The 18,744-nt window shown below is 38.2% G+C and overlaps 1 protein-coding gene across 4 annotated transcripts in view; it reads right to left on the reverse strand.

Annotated features, from left to right (window-relative positions):
- The window catches only part of LOC121095645 (TLC domain-containing protein 4-B-like), a 45,767-nt gene that overhangs the window by 8,162 nt on the left and 18,861 nt on the right, over positions 1-18,744 (reverse strand). For all 4 annotated transcript variants that reach the window (XM_040610793.1, XM_040610790.1, XM_040610791.1 and 1 more), the window contains exons 2-6: positions 16,193-16,358; positions 11,562-11,651; positions 6,157-6,215; positions 4,190-4,284; positions 2,068-2,141 (exon numbers count right to left, since the gene is read on the reverse strand). In XM_040610793.1, coding sequence (XP_040466727.1) covers positions 2,068-2,141; positions 4,190-4,284; positions 6,157-6,215; positions 11,562-11,651; positions 16,193-16,347 — 473 coding nt within the window. In that variant the 5' untranslated portion in view covers positions 16,348-16,358. The remainder of the gene's footprint in view (positions 1-2,067; positions 2,142-4,189; positions 4,285-6,156; positions 6,216-11,561; positions 11,652-16,192; positions 16,359-18,744) is intronic.

Here is an 18,744-nt window from a genome sequence, read left to right on the forward strand (position 1 = left end):
AGTTCATAATTGATTACAGAAATGCTGATACCAACATTAAAAGATCTAAATGCTTGGCATGGAGACAACCTCCAATTAGACACCCCTAACAACACAGACAGGAAATACAGACAGTTCTGAGATTAGAATATCTTCTTATATTTTAATAATAGCTCTTTTGGCAATACTAAGAATGCAAACAAGAGACATAATGTGAGTCATTATCATTATCCACTACTTACTGTCTTCAGGGTCTGGTTCTCTTCAAATTTAATGGGAAAAAAAAACCCCACCCCAAAACCCAAAAAAACCGCAAACATTCATGCACTAATGAGATGACATCCCTTAGTGCGAGGGACTTTATCTCCTACAGCGACTTCCATTTCTCTGAGAAAGCAGTAAATGTTGGTATTCAACGACACATGATCTCACCACAGGCATTTTAAAAGTATAACATATATTACTTCTAATAGCCAGATGTACCATGATACTTCCAAATGCCTGCCCAAAAGGTAAGCATCAGTATAGGTACCACTTAAACCCAGGATGAAATCCTATCTTGGTAGATGTCAGCTGGGAGAACAGCCATCCACCAGGACATGAATTTCAATATAGAAACCTAAAATATAATGCCACCTTTTCCATTTTCTTACTCTCCTCTTCCCTGTATTACTAAAATAAGGTTAAAGTGTTAATTTTCTCCTCAGTTTCTCTGTGCACATGAAGCATGGACTGCATTAGACTATAACCTCCTACTCAACTGTGTGTGGGCAAATGAAAGCAACCTCTGAGGAGCTCCATTATCCCACCCTACCCTCCTGTAAGTTGCACTTACCAAGCTAATGATCTAAAGGGATTTCTGCACAATCTTTTTTATTCTTAGAGATCTGAGGAATGGTCAAGTCTCATAAAATATTTCAGAGTTTACAGTCATAATGTAGTAACAGGTAATACTCAGGTACCCTATTTGCAGGAGGATTACAGTTCCTATTTGCCTTACAAACCTTATCATTTCTTTACCAGGCACCTGGAAAAGAAAACAGATGCCACACATGTACGATCAGTAAAGTAAAAATACACCCCAAAAAGTACACTTAAGGAACAGGCAGCTGATACGCTGAAAGATCTGACCCTACATTGCAAAAAAACAGAGGAAGAGGAGAGAACCGTAGCACTGCTTATACCAAAGCCCCTCTTCTGAGGTGAAATCTTCCTGGGGCAAATCCCTGTCCCCAGCTGGGTTATGGTGGCTACAGAGTAAGGAGAGAAGCCACCCTCCCCAGAGCACCGGGAAACTCCACTGACTGCTTTCCCCTACCTGCTGTACAGGGCGTTACCACGGTCCGTTTCTGATACTCACAGCAGCAGTTCTAGTAGCAACACTATAACCAGAAGCCGTATCAGGCTTTGACTCCCACTGAGGTCTGCAAAAGAGCCTTCTGCCATTTCTTCTCTGATCACAAGTGTGAAGATTAACCATTCCATTTAGATGCTTTACTGTTTTTCCAATTTAAGGGATTAAAACAATCTACAGAACTATTTTTAAAGTAAATAAAGAATAAACATTTATAATGTTCTATGTATTCATATGCCTATATTAATATTGAGCTATAAACGTGCAGTATTGCAAAATAAACTTCAAACGATCTAGGGCAATGCAATTCCATTCTTGTACTCTGATGACAATGCTATCTTGCTTCTTTTCCTGGCCCATAATACTGAAAGAAAAACCCCTGTTGAAAATTATGGCTTTATTATAATAACTAAACAAACATACAGAGGTTAAACACCAATATTATTATTTGTGAAGTGTGTGTTCAGTAGTTTCATAAAAATCTGGCATTTCATATGAAAGCAGGTCTACTCTAAAAAGGAACTTGGGTATGAATACATTAGTTACACTGTTGCAACTACAGCAGAAAAAACTTCATAGCAAAAACTGTATCTGCATAGCAATCCTTAGTTCAATATATATATAAATTCCCTTTCAGCAGACATTCAACAAAAAAGAAATCCTTCTTAAGTGACAGAAATAATAATACAGATTCAAATTTAAAGTAACTACACAAAAACTCCCTAACCACTTACCGCTGATTGACAAAAGGAGTGGAAAACTCTGCAAGCAGACGGAAGTTTCCAAAATAAGCCAACAGACCTTTGCTCTGGTTAGCAAAACAAAATAGAGATACAAAAATCAACAATGTAGATGTGAAATCTTGATTAAAATCTTCAAGTATACACAGAATGATACATCTCAACCTCCTTATTAAAACTCATAGTTTGTCAGCTGTGGCCAACTTCCTTACAATTTCAAAATGAAGTTTACTACAAAAGCTGCGGTTGTCCTTCAGGTATCTTGAATCAGTAGTTCCTTACTTTACCTTCTGGATTTCTCAATGTCTAAACAAACTGAACAGAAACACTGTAAGCTAAAGAAAAGTGTCTCTGCATTGTTTTAGGAACATAATTTGCCAAAGTGAAGATGAACCCCAGCTCTTATTTGGCAGCAGAAAGATCACACAGAGCCCTTCTCTCCTCCACATGACAGGCAAAGGCTTTTCCACCAGCTCTGCAGCAGTCCCTGCCGTGCCCTGGCCGTCGGAAGAAGACCACATCTTCTCCTTGCTAGCATCCAGGTAATGGTGTGGTACATTTACACTGATACGTGTAAACTGAGCCCTTTCCTCCAAGTAACAAAGTACAGCATATTCTCTGCTGGCAATAGTATCCCATTACACAATGGTTGGATAAGCAGCAGTTTGCAGATATAGAAAGATTTTTTGAAAAATTTTGGTAGGTCTCCTGAAAAACCTATAGAGTGTGTGTCACGATTCCTAGTTCCCCCCCCGAGCGTGCTAATGCCCACTACTTCAGGCATTTCATGTCATTTCACACTGAAATACCAAATAGAATTTGGTATAGCAAATACCAAACAGAAAATGTGTGTTCTTAATCAAATTCTCTCCTATCTTCAAGAGCAATTTTTGAAATAAGATACTTAGGAATAACGTTCTCTGAAGATAGAGAATGACAGTAACACAGAGACATATCCAAATAATAACTGCTTTTAAAAAGTTCACACTAACATTATGCTTTCTATCTATTCCAGAAAAAAACTAATGAATTTTCTGCATCAGGGATTAGCCTTGGCAGTGGTATTTTCATTTCTCTAGTATTCAGCTCTAATTCACTTTCATTCGTGATAATATTAGTAGATCGAATTATTTTCAACCCGAAACAGAGCATTTACTTATCCGTGTACTTCATCCTCTTTAAAACATTACATGGGAAATCTGACAGTAATCTGGCATCTCGACACTTTTAATATTGTAATCCTGGGATTCACACAGTAGGCAGGGAAAAAAATGTGGTAAATGAACTAAATTCTATTTTATAAAATTTATTTATTTATTGAATGAGCTTTTCAGAAGAAATTCAGAAGCATTACTCTGGAGGTCAATGGGATTTGTACCAAGTCACATGGGCATCTCCGAGAAATTCCAGCAGCAGCAAAGAGTAACCAAGTCTTTATCCTCAACAGTATCCTTCTCTTCCTCTTTTCCCTTTAATGTACATATGACACAGATATTTGTGGATATATACAGTTAATCATCCATTGTTTCCCCACAAAGTAACCTTAAACAAGAAGCCTCAGAGGATCAGTTTGTATGACAACAGATTTGGGGGGGATGGGGAGGGGGGCGGTAGGGTGGGTGGGTGGGTGGGTGTAAATCACAGGAAAAAACACACCCAGCTGTTTGTAGTACATTCCTCAGAGCTAGGGATCACTGACCTATGGCCTCTGCAAATAAGAGCAGAACATAACCACTTGAAACCATTTCTTTCTAACTTTCTAACTAACTAGTCACACTTGTGATTTTATTTGAAACCCTTTTCTATAACCATGTGAAAAGCTCCTCTATCAAAGTCTCTCTACAGCAAAAACTGAGAAGAGTTTTAATTTCAGCACTTTGATAAGTTACACATTTTTTGTTGAAGGACTGTAACATTGAAAAGTCACGCACTTACCGCAAATGACTGATAAAACCATTTAGAAAATAATGATGATTCAAAATATAAATATGCCTTTCACGAAACTAATACATCAACCAGTGAAAAAAAAATTTTAAACACTAAGCAAATGAGATCTCTAAAAGCATTGTCTTCAACGTTATCTGCTTGTTATGTTACTGGAAAATAGAGCACTCACCAGTACAAAATAGTAAGCATACAGAGCTGCCAAGTGATGTATTACAAAAAACTTGTCACCAATTGCCTTCCAGTAGTAAATAATAAGCAACAAATCTACAAGAGAAAAGAAATAATGATAAAGAACAATTTATTACACTACCACTGACCTCAGAATAGCGTTTCTCTAAGTTTTAGAGGTATAAATGCCAACATACGGCATCAGTAGAAACTCTCTGAATTATCTGTGAACAGAAAAACTTTATCCTAAAGACTTTACTAGTCCAAGCATTAAGAAACAGTATTCTTCCAAAAGTTGCCATAAATTATTACTTTCCACATAAATGGAAGTACAGAGGTGACAGCTTTAGCTGACATATTTTGGAAGGAAAAAGTGGATCCCAGATCTTATAGCATAACTTCACACTTATGAACCCAAAAATTTGGAACAAGTGACCAAAAAAAAATAAGGGGGGTGGGGGGGCGGGGAGGAAAGGAGGAGGAGTGGGCTACGAGCGGCATAGCCAATATAAAAATACATGCAATAAATGCAGGGATCTATTATGGGGAACTTCTGAATCAAAAACTAGTTATATTAGCAAATGGAACCATTTACCAAAAATATTTTGTAATGGGCACTTGGAATGAGTAGCATGTTTACTTAAGTTAATCAGAGTTTTCCAATTACCACAAAAGTAATATAGTGGACCTGAGTTACTGTTACCAGGAAAGGTTTGACACAAAAGTTCCTTCTTCTCCCATGATGGTCTGAGATTTCAGAAGATTTTCTTTTCTGTAGTGGAACAAGCAATTTCTGCCCCTACTATCTCCAAATGAGTACTTTGGACTGGAATATTAGTGACCAAGGTTCCAAATCAAAGACTCTTCCCTGTGCCTTTTGTATCTCCAGTGATTACCTTGATGTCTTTTATATTAGCTATCCTCAGGCAAGACTCCATCATCTGACTTAGCCATGCCACTTCCTATCAATAATTAAAACATTAACTATATAAAGAAGCGAGAGAGAATGAGTGCCCAGGTTCAGGTCTCTGTTCAAAGGCATTCATTAATTCATAATGAAAGTCTAATGCATAATTATTCAAAAATAGATACCAATGAATTTAAAGATGGGAGCTGAAGTTCTTACAAAAAAACAGACTTAAACTAACCCACAGTTTAACTGAGTGTGCTGATCACCCCGTTATCAGTTCCACTAGGGTGAGAAATGTAGTCTGAGATAGAATCAAGTCCACAGCCCAATCTCTGACCAGAGACTCCATCCTAACATGAGAAGTTTTCCCTGAAAATAGTCCAAGTCACAACAGGTTTTTGCTTTGGTAAGTCAGTATTATCCATACACGCCACAAAAGAAAACTCCAAAGCATTTTGTAGCAAAATTCCCATGCCAATTTTAGTTGACAGTAAATGAGGAACACAAAACATGTATAGGGGTAAACGCCATACCAACAAAATAACTAAATTTTCCCTGTTTACACATGACTAAATTTTGGCTTAAAGTGAGACTGAAAGGTGGACAGGCAGGATCCTATGGCATCATTCGCTCAGCTTGTATTGAGGGTTACTAAAATGCTTGTGCCAGCATTCTGAGGTCACAGAAGAAACATGATAAAAGAGCTACAAGTTGTAGACACTCTGAAGGGAGTGAAGGGCACCGCTTTAACACCTTCTCAGCTGGCTGAAAAACAACACTGAGCTGGAGTTGGTGGTTGTGTATCAAACCATCATAAAGCCACACGGTGGCATTTCCTCAGTGCTTGGGGAGATATCATTCCATCTTCCACATTCACTGGCAAGATCCTGTGATTTCACCACAACCCACAACTCCATTAGCAATTTTAAAAGCCACAGCAGAAACTATTGTATACACATCTTATGTCCAGCATAGTGGCTCAATATAAACATATAGGCATAGTGACTCAATATAAGTATACAGGTTGCGTGTGTGTTATATACATGTTGCATAATTACCAGAAATGAGGTAGCCTGTGGTAATAGCAATATTCAGTTTCACAATTGAAGGGTCACCCCTGTAAACATACCAAAAATACACAGTTACAGCCTTTATAACAAGGTAATTTGCAAAGGACATACACATATCAAACACAACGTCCATCGGGTCACCTTATTCTTATCCCATCAGTAAGACCTTATGAGATTTGGTTAAAAAAGGTCCTAGTCACGCAAATGGATTACTTTTTACCCAGATATAAGACTAACTACCCTAACCAGGACTACCCTCTGCCTTTGGATAGAGACTGCCCCCAGGAGCCTTGCTATTGCTAGGGTCCAGCGCTGAAACCCAGCAAGTACCCTGAGCTGGCTTCTCTGGAAACAGAGAGCAGGAGAGAACAGCGCAGGCAGTGGCTCTTTAGCACTTTAACTGACACTCTTGTGTCTCCATTTTTGTTCTTCTGCCAGTGTTAAAACTTTGTTAAGGGTGACAAAAATATCTTGCTCAACTGGTGCTTTTCATATTCATAAGAGGATGGATGCTTATAGGGATAAGCAGAGTAGAAGAAGACATGAAAGGAATTATTTGCCAGTTCTTTGGAGCCAAGGAGCCTTCAAGAAGAAATGCTTTTCAGAGTAGTTTCACACCTTCTGTCCCTTCCCTTTTGGTGCCAAACATTCAGCAGGCAAAGCTCTTAGCACACACACAACTTCAGTTCCTCTAGGATTTTCAACAAATCCAAACTTGTGAATACAGCTCAAGAAAGGGCAGCATCCACGTTAAAGCAAGTAACATTTGTTCTTTCCTCCGCTGTCCCCTCTGCATTCCTACTTTGAGGAGTTTCGTAAGCAGATCTCTTTTCCTCAGCATAGAGATCGTAACTTTTATTTTAACTAAGTTGTGCATCTAATCTAGATGTTTTCTCTAAGTATGAATTGAGCTTCAAGTGACAGATCCACAGATTTATAAAACATGCACTGCTCCAGACAAGCTGTGACAGCAATCTTTGTTGTAAACCTTTTGAGAAAAGAGGAACATAACTGTGCTTACAGCCACCTCCAATACAAAGTCTACCTCAGCCAGAAAGCAGTAAAATGCTATTACTTAGCTATTACTTCTTAATCCTATCGGAAGGAAACAGTGGGAGAGATTTCCTGTATTATTAAAATCTGCTCACTAGATTTTAAGGCTTTCTTAGTGTCTAAAACTAACTGCTTCTCTGAGCGAGAAGGGTAGCTTACAGGAAAATAGGACTCACAAAACCAGAATTCTGCCATTAGGTGAGGAAAAGGATTACTAGGAGAGCCTGAAGCTCACTCCATCTCTTAACGCTGGCCACAGAAGCTCTCTTAACTACAACTTGAGACAGGAACATCCTTCCACGGCTTCAAAACCTGGTTTCATGAGTTACATAGGTTGTGGGCTAAGCGCTTCTTTAGGGGTAGCTCTTCTAAAACTCACAGCTAGACCCCGAGCACAGACAGATGTGTTCTCACAACTAGCAGAAACAAGAGAGTTGCAGCCCTCCATTAGATCTCCCAGCTGCAGCAGCAGCGTCACAACTGAACTTGTTGTTGGGAGGGCTCCCAACACATGTCAGCACCAAGACTGAGCCTGTGCCCAAGAACCTTCCTATTCTTCTCTAGAGAAGATGCAAAGGACTAAGTACGTGAAATCGGTTCCTTGGTATAGGTAAACATGAGTTAACTGGATGAGACAAGGAATGACTCAATTCCCTTTGTTCTTTGCATGAGAACAGCCACCTTGCAACAAACCTTTTCTAGACTTTCTAAACCAACACTGTAACAACATGTATGGCTGCACTGCCCATCTGTCACATCCCTTCAAGAAGAGTCCATGTTACAACCCCCAGTTAATCTCAACTAATGGAAAATCTAGAATTTAGTCTAAAATCTTCTACATCTCCTGACCCATCTCCTTGAATAGGAAGTGCAATGGAGCTTATGAACCCTGACGTTTGCAGCCTAGTTTTGATGCAAGCAATAGCCAGGAGTAACAAACAGGGAGTGACTTAATAAGCAAGAGGGAAGAGCGATCTCTTTTGTGATTGCTAAGGAGGTGTGTTGGCAAATGAATTGCACGTGAACATACATAGGCAGCTATAAAAGTCCACATGACCAACTTTCTTCAAACTTCTTTGCAGATACGAAGTCATATATTGGCAACTGTAAAGTGGACAGTCATATGAAAAAGCCTGCTCTTCTGTGAAGCTACAGCTTAGTTTACTTATTTACATCTTCTCCCTCTCCTAATCTGATCTCTACCACCTCCACATGTTATTCTCACCATCTCAAAAACAATTTCTACATCATCTGTTAGCTAGTCTGTTTTACATATAAAAAAAAAAAAAAAGGCTAAGCGTTATGAAGTCCTAGACCATCAAAAAAAGTATACATACACAGTGCTGCTGCCTCCCTGTAACTTATCAATGCTCCAGACTTTATTATCGTCTGTTGGCATCTGTCATATCTAGTTTCAGTCACTACCTGGCAATAATACCGTATCCTCTCTCTATTGAACCCAAACCCTTAGGAGAAGTCCTGATCCCTTTCAAGACATGTCAACAACATGCATTTGAGCCCAGAAGTTAGGCTGACATACACAGAGGCTCAGAACTTGTGACTTTCCATTATAGGTATAGGTATCTTTTTAAATCCCACAGAAAAGAACTGGTTGGGTATGTCATAAAGTCAATGCCTATACAAAGAGGATAGCAATAGCTAGAGGGAAAGAATGGATCAAAACCATCTCAGTAGTCTAAAATTGGCGCATCTGTGTAATGTTTTCAGGCTACCTGAGCAAGAACAGTGCAAGGAAGCCGCACAAAGGACTCCTGAACATTTACTTAAACTACTGAAACTAGATTCACAGATGTTTCTTGTATTGCTAATAAGAGATTCCTACAAAAAGGCTTGTCTGTGTATATAGTTCATATACATCTCTGTGTGTGTGTATACATATATATGTATATACACATAAGGCTCATATCTGTAAATGACCAAGCCCCACAGCTTTATGCCTGCATTTCAAGAGGGTATTAGATTTCCAGACTGAACAGCCTTGCAAAGGTCCATCTGGCACTTCCTGTATAACTTGGGTTTTTTCCTCTTCAGTCTTATTCAATTAAAATCGAGACTATGTGGATTCAGCTACAAATCAATGTAAAAATGATAAGCAACTTAAGACTCAGTGTACAGCTAAGCCATAAAATAGACTGGGAAAAAATAAACGGTTAAAGCTCCACATGGTCAGCTAAGGCTTTAATTACTGTGTACCACAAACCAATACAATATATGGGGGAATGCAGAGACTAATGCTAGCATTCTCATTTTTGAGAGTAATGTACATTTTCTTCTAAGGCTGACTTTTACATCTGTAAATTCTGAGGAAACAACCCTATGATTCTACTTCACTGGCAGAAGAAAGTCTAACACAAAGTTTTATTTTACTCACATGCTGCACACAAGTAGTTGTAAAGCCATGGGCAATATTACGTTTGGTCCTCCTTTGCACTTAATCACTTGCATGAACATGAATTCAAATCATTGCAACTGTTTTAAATACATTAAGTGATACTTCACACATTTTAAAACCATTAGTTGAATAACTAAAAATACTGATTTCCACATCTAGAAGGTGTGCTGTGCACTTTTAATTGACAGACTCCTGAAACCACTAAGATAATTTTGACCAAGAAACCATTTACAGAAATACTGCCCTGAAATGAACCTGAAGTTTTCATTTAAAACACGGATTGGATATACTTCCACTAGATTTTAAAATATATCTAGTTTTCCTTACTCTACCAAATGTAAATAAAACCACTGACAGCAATTGTTGTAAACATACCCAAACAGAAGAAACTATTTAGAAGCAATACTAGAAACACAGAAAAAAATCCCCCAACGACAGACAGATTTTTTTTTAAGATTTAATGTTTTTACATCATCTAGGATGCTAAGGCTCCATAAGCAAGATTAAGTTTTCAATGCAGAATTCAAAAATATCTAATATAACATTTCGCGAACTTAGTAAGAACAAAAAGTGGCTCAATTTCTGCTCAATTTGATATTTTCATGGAATTATACCAGGAAACTTTAGTAAGTGTGAAGACTCTATTTATTGTCACCAAGAGGCTTTTATTTCTGCATGACTTCTTTTGTACTGTTTTAGAACAAGGTCTAATCAAACAAACCAGGGTAAAAGCTTCAATCTGATAAAGTTTACCACAACATACACTGAAAGAGTTATAATAATGTGCAGCTTTTCACACAGTTACCAGATCTCATAAGACATTCAGACCATATGTAGTCTCACTAAAAATACCAGAACACAATGAAAAAATCCAACACAGACAAGAAATTGATCATATATCACTACATACATAAGAGGCCAATCTTGCCTAAATTTGTGTTATGAATTAGTGCTACATTTATTAAAGCCACATAACAAGTCAGTGGCAGAGCATCTGAAGCACCTAATCCTATCTACCACATGCTGCATTATCATTAATTTACAATATGAAAAGAACCAAACAAGCATCATACAGTAAATTTATTTAAGTTTAAACTAACTCACAGTGTAGTCCTTTGACAAAGTTAAAAACAACAGTCTATGGCAGAAATATGAAATGAAACTTAAAGTAGTTAGTCTTCAGGAAAAATCTGGCCTCTTCCTTCTCTAGGGAAGGAGTTCTAGAAGGTAACGAGTGAAATGTCAAAACACCAATAGCAATCTATAATTAACTCCATTAAAATAGAGCCATCTTGTTCCTTCTCCATCAAAAAAGTGTGAAACAAAACAATATAACTAGAAATCAAGAAAAGATAAGCTTAATATAGAATATTTTGTTAGCTAGAGAAAAATACTAGAAGTCCATTTATTAAATATTCCTATTTTTGTGAAGACAGCACTTGAAACTTTCATACTTTTTTAAAACAAAGATTGATAGAAGTTTTATGAAATATAAACTTTGTAATTTATCAATTTAGACACATATTTTATACATATAATAGGCCACTCCAGCTTTCCCCCCACCCACGCAGTCCAGACATGGAACAGCATTTCAATTTCACTTTAAAATTATTATAGTAAATAGCAGTCATGATGACTTACAGTTACACTCTTGGTTGTATGCTTTAGTAATTTAGTATGCTATTTCAAATCAATTGCTTTATTTTACCTATTCCCCTTTGCAGAGACACAATGCACTAAGACATTAATACTGACAAAAAAAAATTGGTATTATCAAATAGTACAGACATAAAAATCAACACATCACAACTGCATGTTTTAATGGGAAATGAAACAATTATTTTGGTAATTAAGACCCTGCGGGGTTATTTTTTTCCTTCTCAATTATGTTATTGTGTAAACACAACATATACATAACAAGCCTTACCAGAGTCGGTCAGCATTAACAGCGTCATCGTACATCAAAATATATAGGCAAAACCCACCAACCACCAAGGCGTGGAATGTGGACACTGTCCTGAAAAAGAGATCACAATCACGAGGTGGTAGTGCCATTCACAACTTCCTATACTGCACTTAAGGTAGGATGTTTCCGAAGACATTCTCAGCTGCATCCAGACACCCCCGTGAAAGACAAACAGCTCTTCCTCATACTACATCCAAGCACTTATACAACGACAGGTGGGGAAAAAAAAAAGGCAGAAAGAAGGAATCTGTTAGACTGGAGCAGAGGGTGGGGTACGTTAAATAGAAAGTAGGGTCTTAAAGTAACGGAGATCTACATTTTCCTCCAATTATCCCATGTATTAATATATTCTTAAAGACAATACGGGATCCAGTTCTCCAACAAACACTGTATTGTCCCATTTGCTGGGAAATCTGTATGCATTTCATATTCAGACTGGCCCATGAGTCCTAAAAGTTTCTCCTTTTAGGCACCAAATTAATAGATGACTCATAATAAATCTGCCAAGTCCAGGTTTCAGAAAGAAGGGCATTGAATGAGAAATCCTATCGAGTAAAGCTTCAGAAAGAATTTCTAGAGCACTTGAAGTAGATTCTGGTTTCCAAAGAGAAAACTTGTATAACAAAAGGTTGTAGAGGAGTGCCTGAGGTGTAACAGCTACGGGTTCATGTGAACTAGCAGTTCACAGCTTTATTTTATACCCCTCTTGCCCCACATAAAATCAGTCATCAGAGCGGCCTTATCCATACTTCGGTACAAAACACTTCTTTCCCCCCCAAAGACGCCCCTCTCAAGCATACAGGCTGCATGCAGACTGCAGATAAATGCTGGATGTTAACGAGCCCATGAAGGGAACTGCCAATTTGCAGAGGCCTGGCAGGTTTCTGCCAGCTCCCGGGCCAGGCCTGCCCGTTCCTGTTCACATGTGGCTTGGAAGGCAGCACAACGCAGCGGGCATGGGTCCAAAACGTGTGGCCTTGTTCCTCTAGCCATGGGTTTAGCACTACTGTAAACTGCATCCCGTGCTGTTTAGCTACAGTCTGCTTTCCCACTCTTCAAGCGTGACTAGGAAGAAAAAAAAAAAAAAAAAAAATCTACGTGTCAAAACAGCTCTTACCGAATCACCGATACTATTTGAAAGATGAGTACTTTAAAGTTCAATACTGTGTGACAGGAAACACCTTTGCACCGTATTCACAGCATTAAAAATATGACAAAAACATATAGATACTGTTAGTTATTAGTCTTTGACCATACCGAATACACGTATTGGGAAGTTATTAATATTTTAAATGTGCTTAAGTCACTCTCAGGAGTCTAAACTCTACCACACGATTTGAAGAAAGCATCTTCAGTCTTGTGGAAGGCTGCAAAGTTGGTTATAATCCCCAGTCTGTTTCCAGAAGTTATATTATTGTCTATTAGCATTAGATTCTGTAACTTTTAATAAAAGAAGTCTCCAGTTACAGTTTGTTTAAAGAGCGTCATCGTGGTGTTTTCACCAACTTTTTCAACAGTGTTCCAAAAACTAAATGCAGATTAATATAATATGAATAATCAAATGTAACAAGCTGGATGAGAACATTTACTAACTATCACAGCACAGCTGCTTTTTTCTTTTTTTTTTTTAAACAAAGAAAGAAAAATTTAGTTATCAGAATTTTAATTAAACTATTAATTACCGTTAAAAGTCTACTCTTGCAACAGAATTAACAGAGAGCTAGGAACATTTCTTCCTTTTTACCTTTTTAAAAACAAAGCATGGCATATATTACTGTTTGAGAAATACTTAGGATTTTTGAACTTCACGAGAGCATAATGCTGAAAGAAGTACAATTTGTCCTAGAATATAGCTCATTAATTTACAATTATAATTCGTCTCAGGAGTGACTTTATCCAAACCTTAGTGTTTAGAATACAAGCTATACACAAGCACAGCACTTCAAGGAGAAGGGGCTAGGGCGGGGGAAAGCAGATTTCCTCCTGAAGTCTGGACTTTGAAGTTCCTCCATAGACGAGAGGGCACAAGAAGGGAAATAGTGCAACACTCCACTTTAATATGGAATCTAGGTCAAGCTATCAAGCTCTGCACATTTCCTTGAAATTACTGTCAAAGCTTGCATCCTTTAACTCCTCATTAAACTGCAAAGGAAGAAGTTGCACTGCTAAGTTGCATACTTGTTCCTTTATCATTGTATATATATTTTTTTCATAACTGCTTAATAGCAGTACAAACGTGTTATAGAAGAGGTGAAAGGAATTTATGCACAACAACTTAAGGAGTTATGCTACATCTGTGTCGAAGTAGTTTTTAACTCAGCTTCAGCATCTACATGCTAAAGATTCCAGGAGCAATTACTTTATTGCTTCTTAATTCTTGGAAGGTCAGAATGAAAAAATTGGCAGTATGAAAAACACAGTCCAGACTTGCAGCTCATATGCTTGATTACAAAACCCTCCGAACTGCAACAATATATTTTCAATGCTACAGCTCATTTCAGGCAGATGCCCTCTTCCAGACCCAGCTGAGCTGATAAAAATGCATAACCATCCTCTGTGCCAGTTTCCTTCAGGACTGCCAACAGAACCATTTGTGCGAGCACTCCCCACACCAGTTCAATATAGGACAAAATAACAACCATCTACTTCTCAATCATTGAGGTTAACCCAATTCATTTTACCAGAGGATAGTAACTTTCTCTACCTGCACAGCTGTCTGCAGAGTACATATGTCCATCTACATTCTCTGAACATACAGGATATTCCCTGGGGTGTCTCTTTGCTTTGGTGAAACTGGAGTGATGAGGCAGTTTGACAGAACACCGTGTGGGGTTAGCAGAGCTAACAGGCAAGCTTTTCTAGAAGTGCAAGCACAGTTCACCTTTCTTTCACTTCATGCCCTCCTCAGGTGTAACATCAACAACCTGTTGATGAACGATGCTTTGTGTTTCATGCCTTCTGACTCCAGACTGGATATAGCACCGCACCATGACTCATCCGTGTACTGACATCTACATCCTATCATCAGCCCCAAGGGAAAACATGGGGAAAGAAGTAAAAAAAATGACACAGCCTGGGATGCTGTATTAACTTCAGTAGTTAAACACCTTACCACAAAGCAGCCCAGAAATTACAGAGCAGCTTATTTCCAGCACACTTATGATGTGTAAAACAATTGACATGTTATTATGAAAAGCACTACAACTTAGCATAGTGCTACCAGGCATGGGATAAGTTCTCAGAAAGCCTATTATGCAATTCAAGGGTCACTTGATGTGGCTTAGAGACAAAAGTTCAGCTTCAACATGATTAACAGTTTAATTTAGTTTCCCTGTCAGCCTGTATTGTCAATTGTAACACAGAGATAAACCTAAGCTGCACTGATATCTAGAACTGGCATCCTACAGTTGTTCCAGTAGATTGGTAATTATTCAAAGATTGAATGAAATTAAGATGGTGTCTTTAAGAACACTGCAGGTGGACATTTGCCAAATGGCAGAGCAAGACTATTTGAGTTGCTAATGCTGCCTAGAACAATGGAAACAACTTTAAAAGTATCCACCTGATACTGCCTTTGAACAGCACTGAGGAACAATGATACGAGTAATGCATTTTTAGTCCAGCCACACAGTACGCATTTTTGAGCTTCAAATTTGAGAAACACCTGGCAAATATTTTAAAGTTGTAATAGGCTACTCAAGCATAAAGTTATACTGTATCAATTCATTTCAACTGGAGAAGCTTGTGTACTATATGTACCCTTTTCAGAGTATATTGCAAATAAAACCTCAGTGATCACCCTGTTTGCAATTACTACCCTGTACTTCTTTTATAGCTTAAAAGAGAGGAAGGCACCCAGGAAATTCACAGGGCTGAACAAGTTTTTAACAGTGCTGTCTGAGGAGACAAGTGTAATACAGGTCGAACTGCCTGAGTGACGAACTGCAGAAACACAGGGGAATGAGGAAGGTTTTCAGATGGAGTTTCCACAACTCCCATCCCGAATGTGTAACCCGTGTCTGTCACAGCTTCCCCCTCCGCTTCTTGTGGTCTCCTTCCCCACCAACACACAGATGTACCGGTCTGACCTTGTCTCGCTCCAGTGCTACACTAAAGATTCATCAAATTTCTTAGAAAACCGTAACTTATATACAACAGGTTGTAGTGTAATACAACCAGGAGAAGAGCAAACAATTTACTTTGCACCCAAAAGCATAACCAGATATAAACAAGCATTACCAGATATAAAGTAGCATTTACATCATAGAATAAGTTGCGATACTTTTGATTTTCATGTATGTTTGGGGGAAGGGAATTTTGTACCTCTAACAGAAGTGTCACAGGAGAGCCATTTAAAATTAATCCACCTCGGCTTATTAACACTCACCAGTCATCATTTTTCTTTCTTTACTGACTTTCACATTTCAGCATTTGACATTCAGAGTTTGTCAAGTGCCTAGAGCCGTCCCTCTAACCTTTACAGATGTTTAACTAACAACGTTTTCTGCAGCTTTACACATACACACACAGGTGGTTCATTTGTTGACAATTTCAGATAGGTCATTAACTGCGGTTTGTTTTGAACAGTCTACCTGGAATTCCACTCGATCTTCCTTTTTTCGCTGAGACTGTTAAAACCAGGTGTTATTCGTGTTGACACCCAAGAACTTAAAACATGGAACAGGAGCTGAAATACAGTAAAACTGGCAACAGCGATGCCAATAGTCAGGTTGCTGAAGGATGCCATTGTTCATCAGCCTGTGAAGAGAAGCAGAAGGTAATTTCAGTCCATTCTCCATCTAATTATTTTAAGCAGCCACAGAAAGTGTTTTTGAGAGCTAACATCAACAGCAATACTATTCGCTAGAAGTTTCATCCTGTTCAACGTTCCTACTTAAGCCTTAATAGTACAAAAGTATCCCCAAACTTTTATACATGAAAGTTGTATTTTGGTTTGGGTTTCGGGTTTTTTTTAACATTTGCATACTATAAATTTTTGTTGTCTAAAGTGGCATGTATTTTATCACACAGAAGGGGCAGGGAGGACAACTGACCAGTGCACCTGCCACCTCAGAAGCCTCTACTCCTGTCCCAAGAAGCTGCAAAGTTAAAACTCATCTCATTCTTACCAGACTGACTGCTGCCGACAGGATTTTGAAAAGCAACAGTGAAATCAGATAAGCGTAGTAGAGAGATTTCCAGGTCAGCCTCAGGAAGCAATAGCCTCGCTGCAGCATTATGTTTGTATACTTTACAGACAGCAGTTCTCAGTTTGCACTTCATTCACAGTTGAGGGATTCTCTTCGTGACAGCAAGTAGGCTATTGTATTTGAGATTTTTTCTCCTTCTTTACATGGAAGTCTAAACTTTGCATAGTTTCAGAACACACTGAAAAGCTTCCTATCATCACCGCAGATGCACTTTTCAGATGCTGGACGTTTAGCTATCTCATGAGGCCTAAATAAACAGCTAAACCATTCCAAACAGAAATGTCAGTCTCTAAATGCTTCAATCATTTCTCCTGAGTCGCCAGTATTTTGCAAGACTGACTATTTTCCCAGAAGCCACAAACTTCTGACATACATCTCCAGTTTGATCGTGTTATGAACTGTTTTACGTTCCAGGACTAGCACAAGTTACAAAGTTATAAAAAAAAAAAAAAAGGGGGGGGGGGGGGAAGAAGCCAAATGGCTTAATTTACAGTATTTAAATTGTTTTTACTGAAGAAAATATCCAAAAATAAAATTAAGACTTAGAGGCTGCCATAATTTGATGTTACTACAACAACCTAGTAGTCAGCGAAAACTGATAAAATTATATATTTGTGTCCACCTTTAGTTCACATGCATTATGGAATGAGGGAACATGCCTTAGATTTTTTTTTTTAATTTCATCTGCATTGCAGATGGAAAAAAAACACACTTGGGGGCGGGGGGAGAAGGAAAAGTCCACCAGTTAAAGTAATAAGTTTTTAAAAAATTAAGTACAATATTCTCACTTGGTAGTGTGAATGGTGAATATACTGAAACATGATTTACATTTAAACTCAGAACTTTAACAAAAGGTGTATAACAGACCAGGAATAAAAAATACCTTTCTCTTCCAAGACTTAGAAGCTTACAGTTCAATGATCTCAAAAATTTCTCCCTCCTCTTACAATTCCCCCCACCACCACCACCCAGGAACTGAAGAGTAAAAAAAGAAAGTGAATTATCTGAAAACTTTATTTGACTAGTACCCATAGTAAAAGCTACAACTATATAAGCAGAATGCAAGACCAGTAAGAGCAGACTTGCCGAGTGAAACCTGCATCTATTATCACGTGGATTTCAAGTGTTTACTTCAAACCAGCTTTAATTCTGTACTAGGGACTCCGCACTTGTCAGATTGCATTTGATCTGCTCTTCAGGCCTATCTTCCTGCTCAGCTTAACACGAAAGGAATCCAGCTTGCATGCTCTAAGACAGCTGTGCCACACAAACCAAAGGGCAGTAGGTGGGCATGATCAGAAGATTCAGTTCCCAAGTGCATTTTTACTCCAAACCAAATTGCAACAAACTCTGGTTCACTCCAGTTGTTTATCTGATGGCCTGTTCTAGTTCAGCAGCATACTGGTCTTGCACACTTTTTAATGTCAGTTTATTAAAACTTCCAACTTCAAACACTATCCTGAATATCCAGTATTCTCTCAAGTACTTCTTACACTTTTCTCCACATACTTCTCCATCTGCCTACTAACCAAGAAGATACAAATCAAATTTTATGTACTTTTTACAGCTTAAAGTACTAGAGACAATGGGTATTAGGCCTGGTTTTCTAAAACTTTCCCATTTGAAGTAATGAAACAACCAATTCAGTTTTATATCTTCCAGTTTAAACCCACTTATAAGCACTGTACAGGGTCCATTCCAGATTCTACTCCCAGGGCCAAAACTTCATTATTACATAATCTCATTTGTAGTAAGCAAGTCCTCTCTTGGACCACGTCAGGAAAAAAAATAATAAAATCTTAGATGCTTTAATTCCTAAAGCAAAGCAAGCCAAAATGCATGTTGAAGACAATTCTCTTCAGAAAAACAGCAAAATCACTGAACATCAATCACACCTACTTCATCCTTTTGACTAAAATATAGCAATTCTCATG

The sequence above is a fragment of the Falco naumanni genome, chromosome 11, assembly GCF_017639655.2.
Source record: "Falco naumanni isolate bFalNau1 chromosome 11, bFalNau1.pat, whole genome shotgun sequence".
Classification (NCBI taxonomy): domain Eukaryota; kingdom Metazoa; phylum Chordata; class Aves; order Falconiformes; family Falconidae; genus Falco; species Falco naumanni.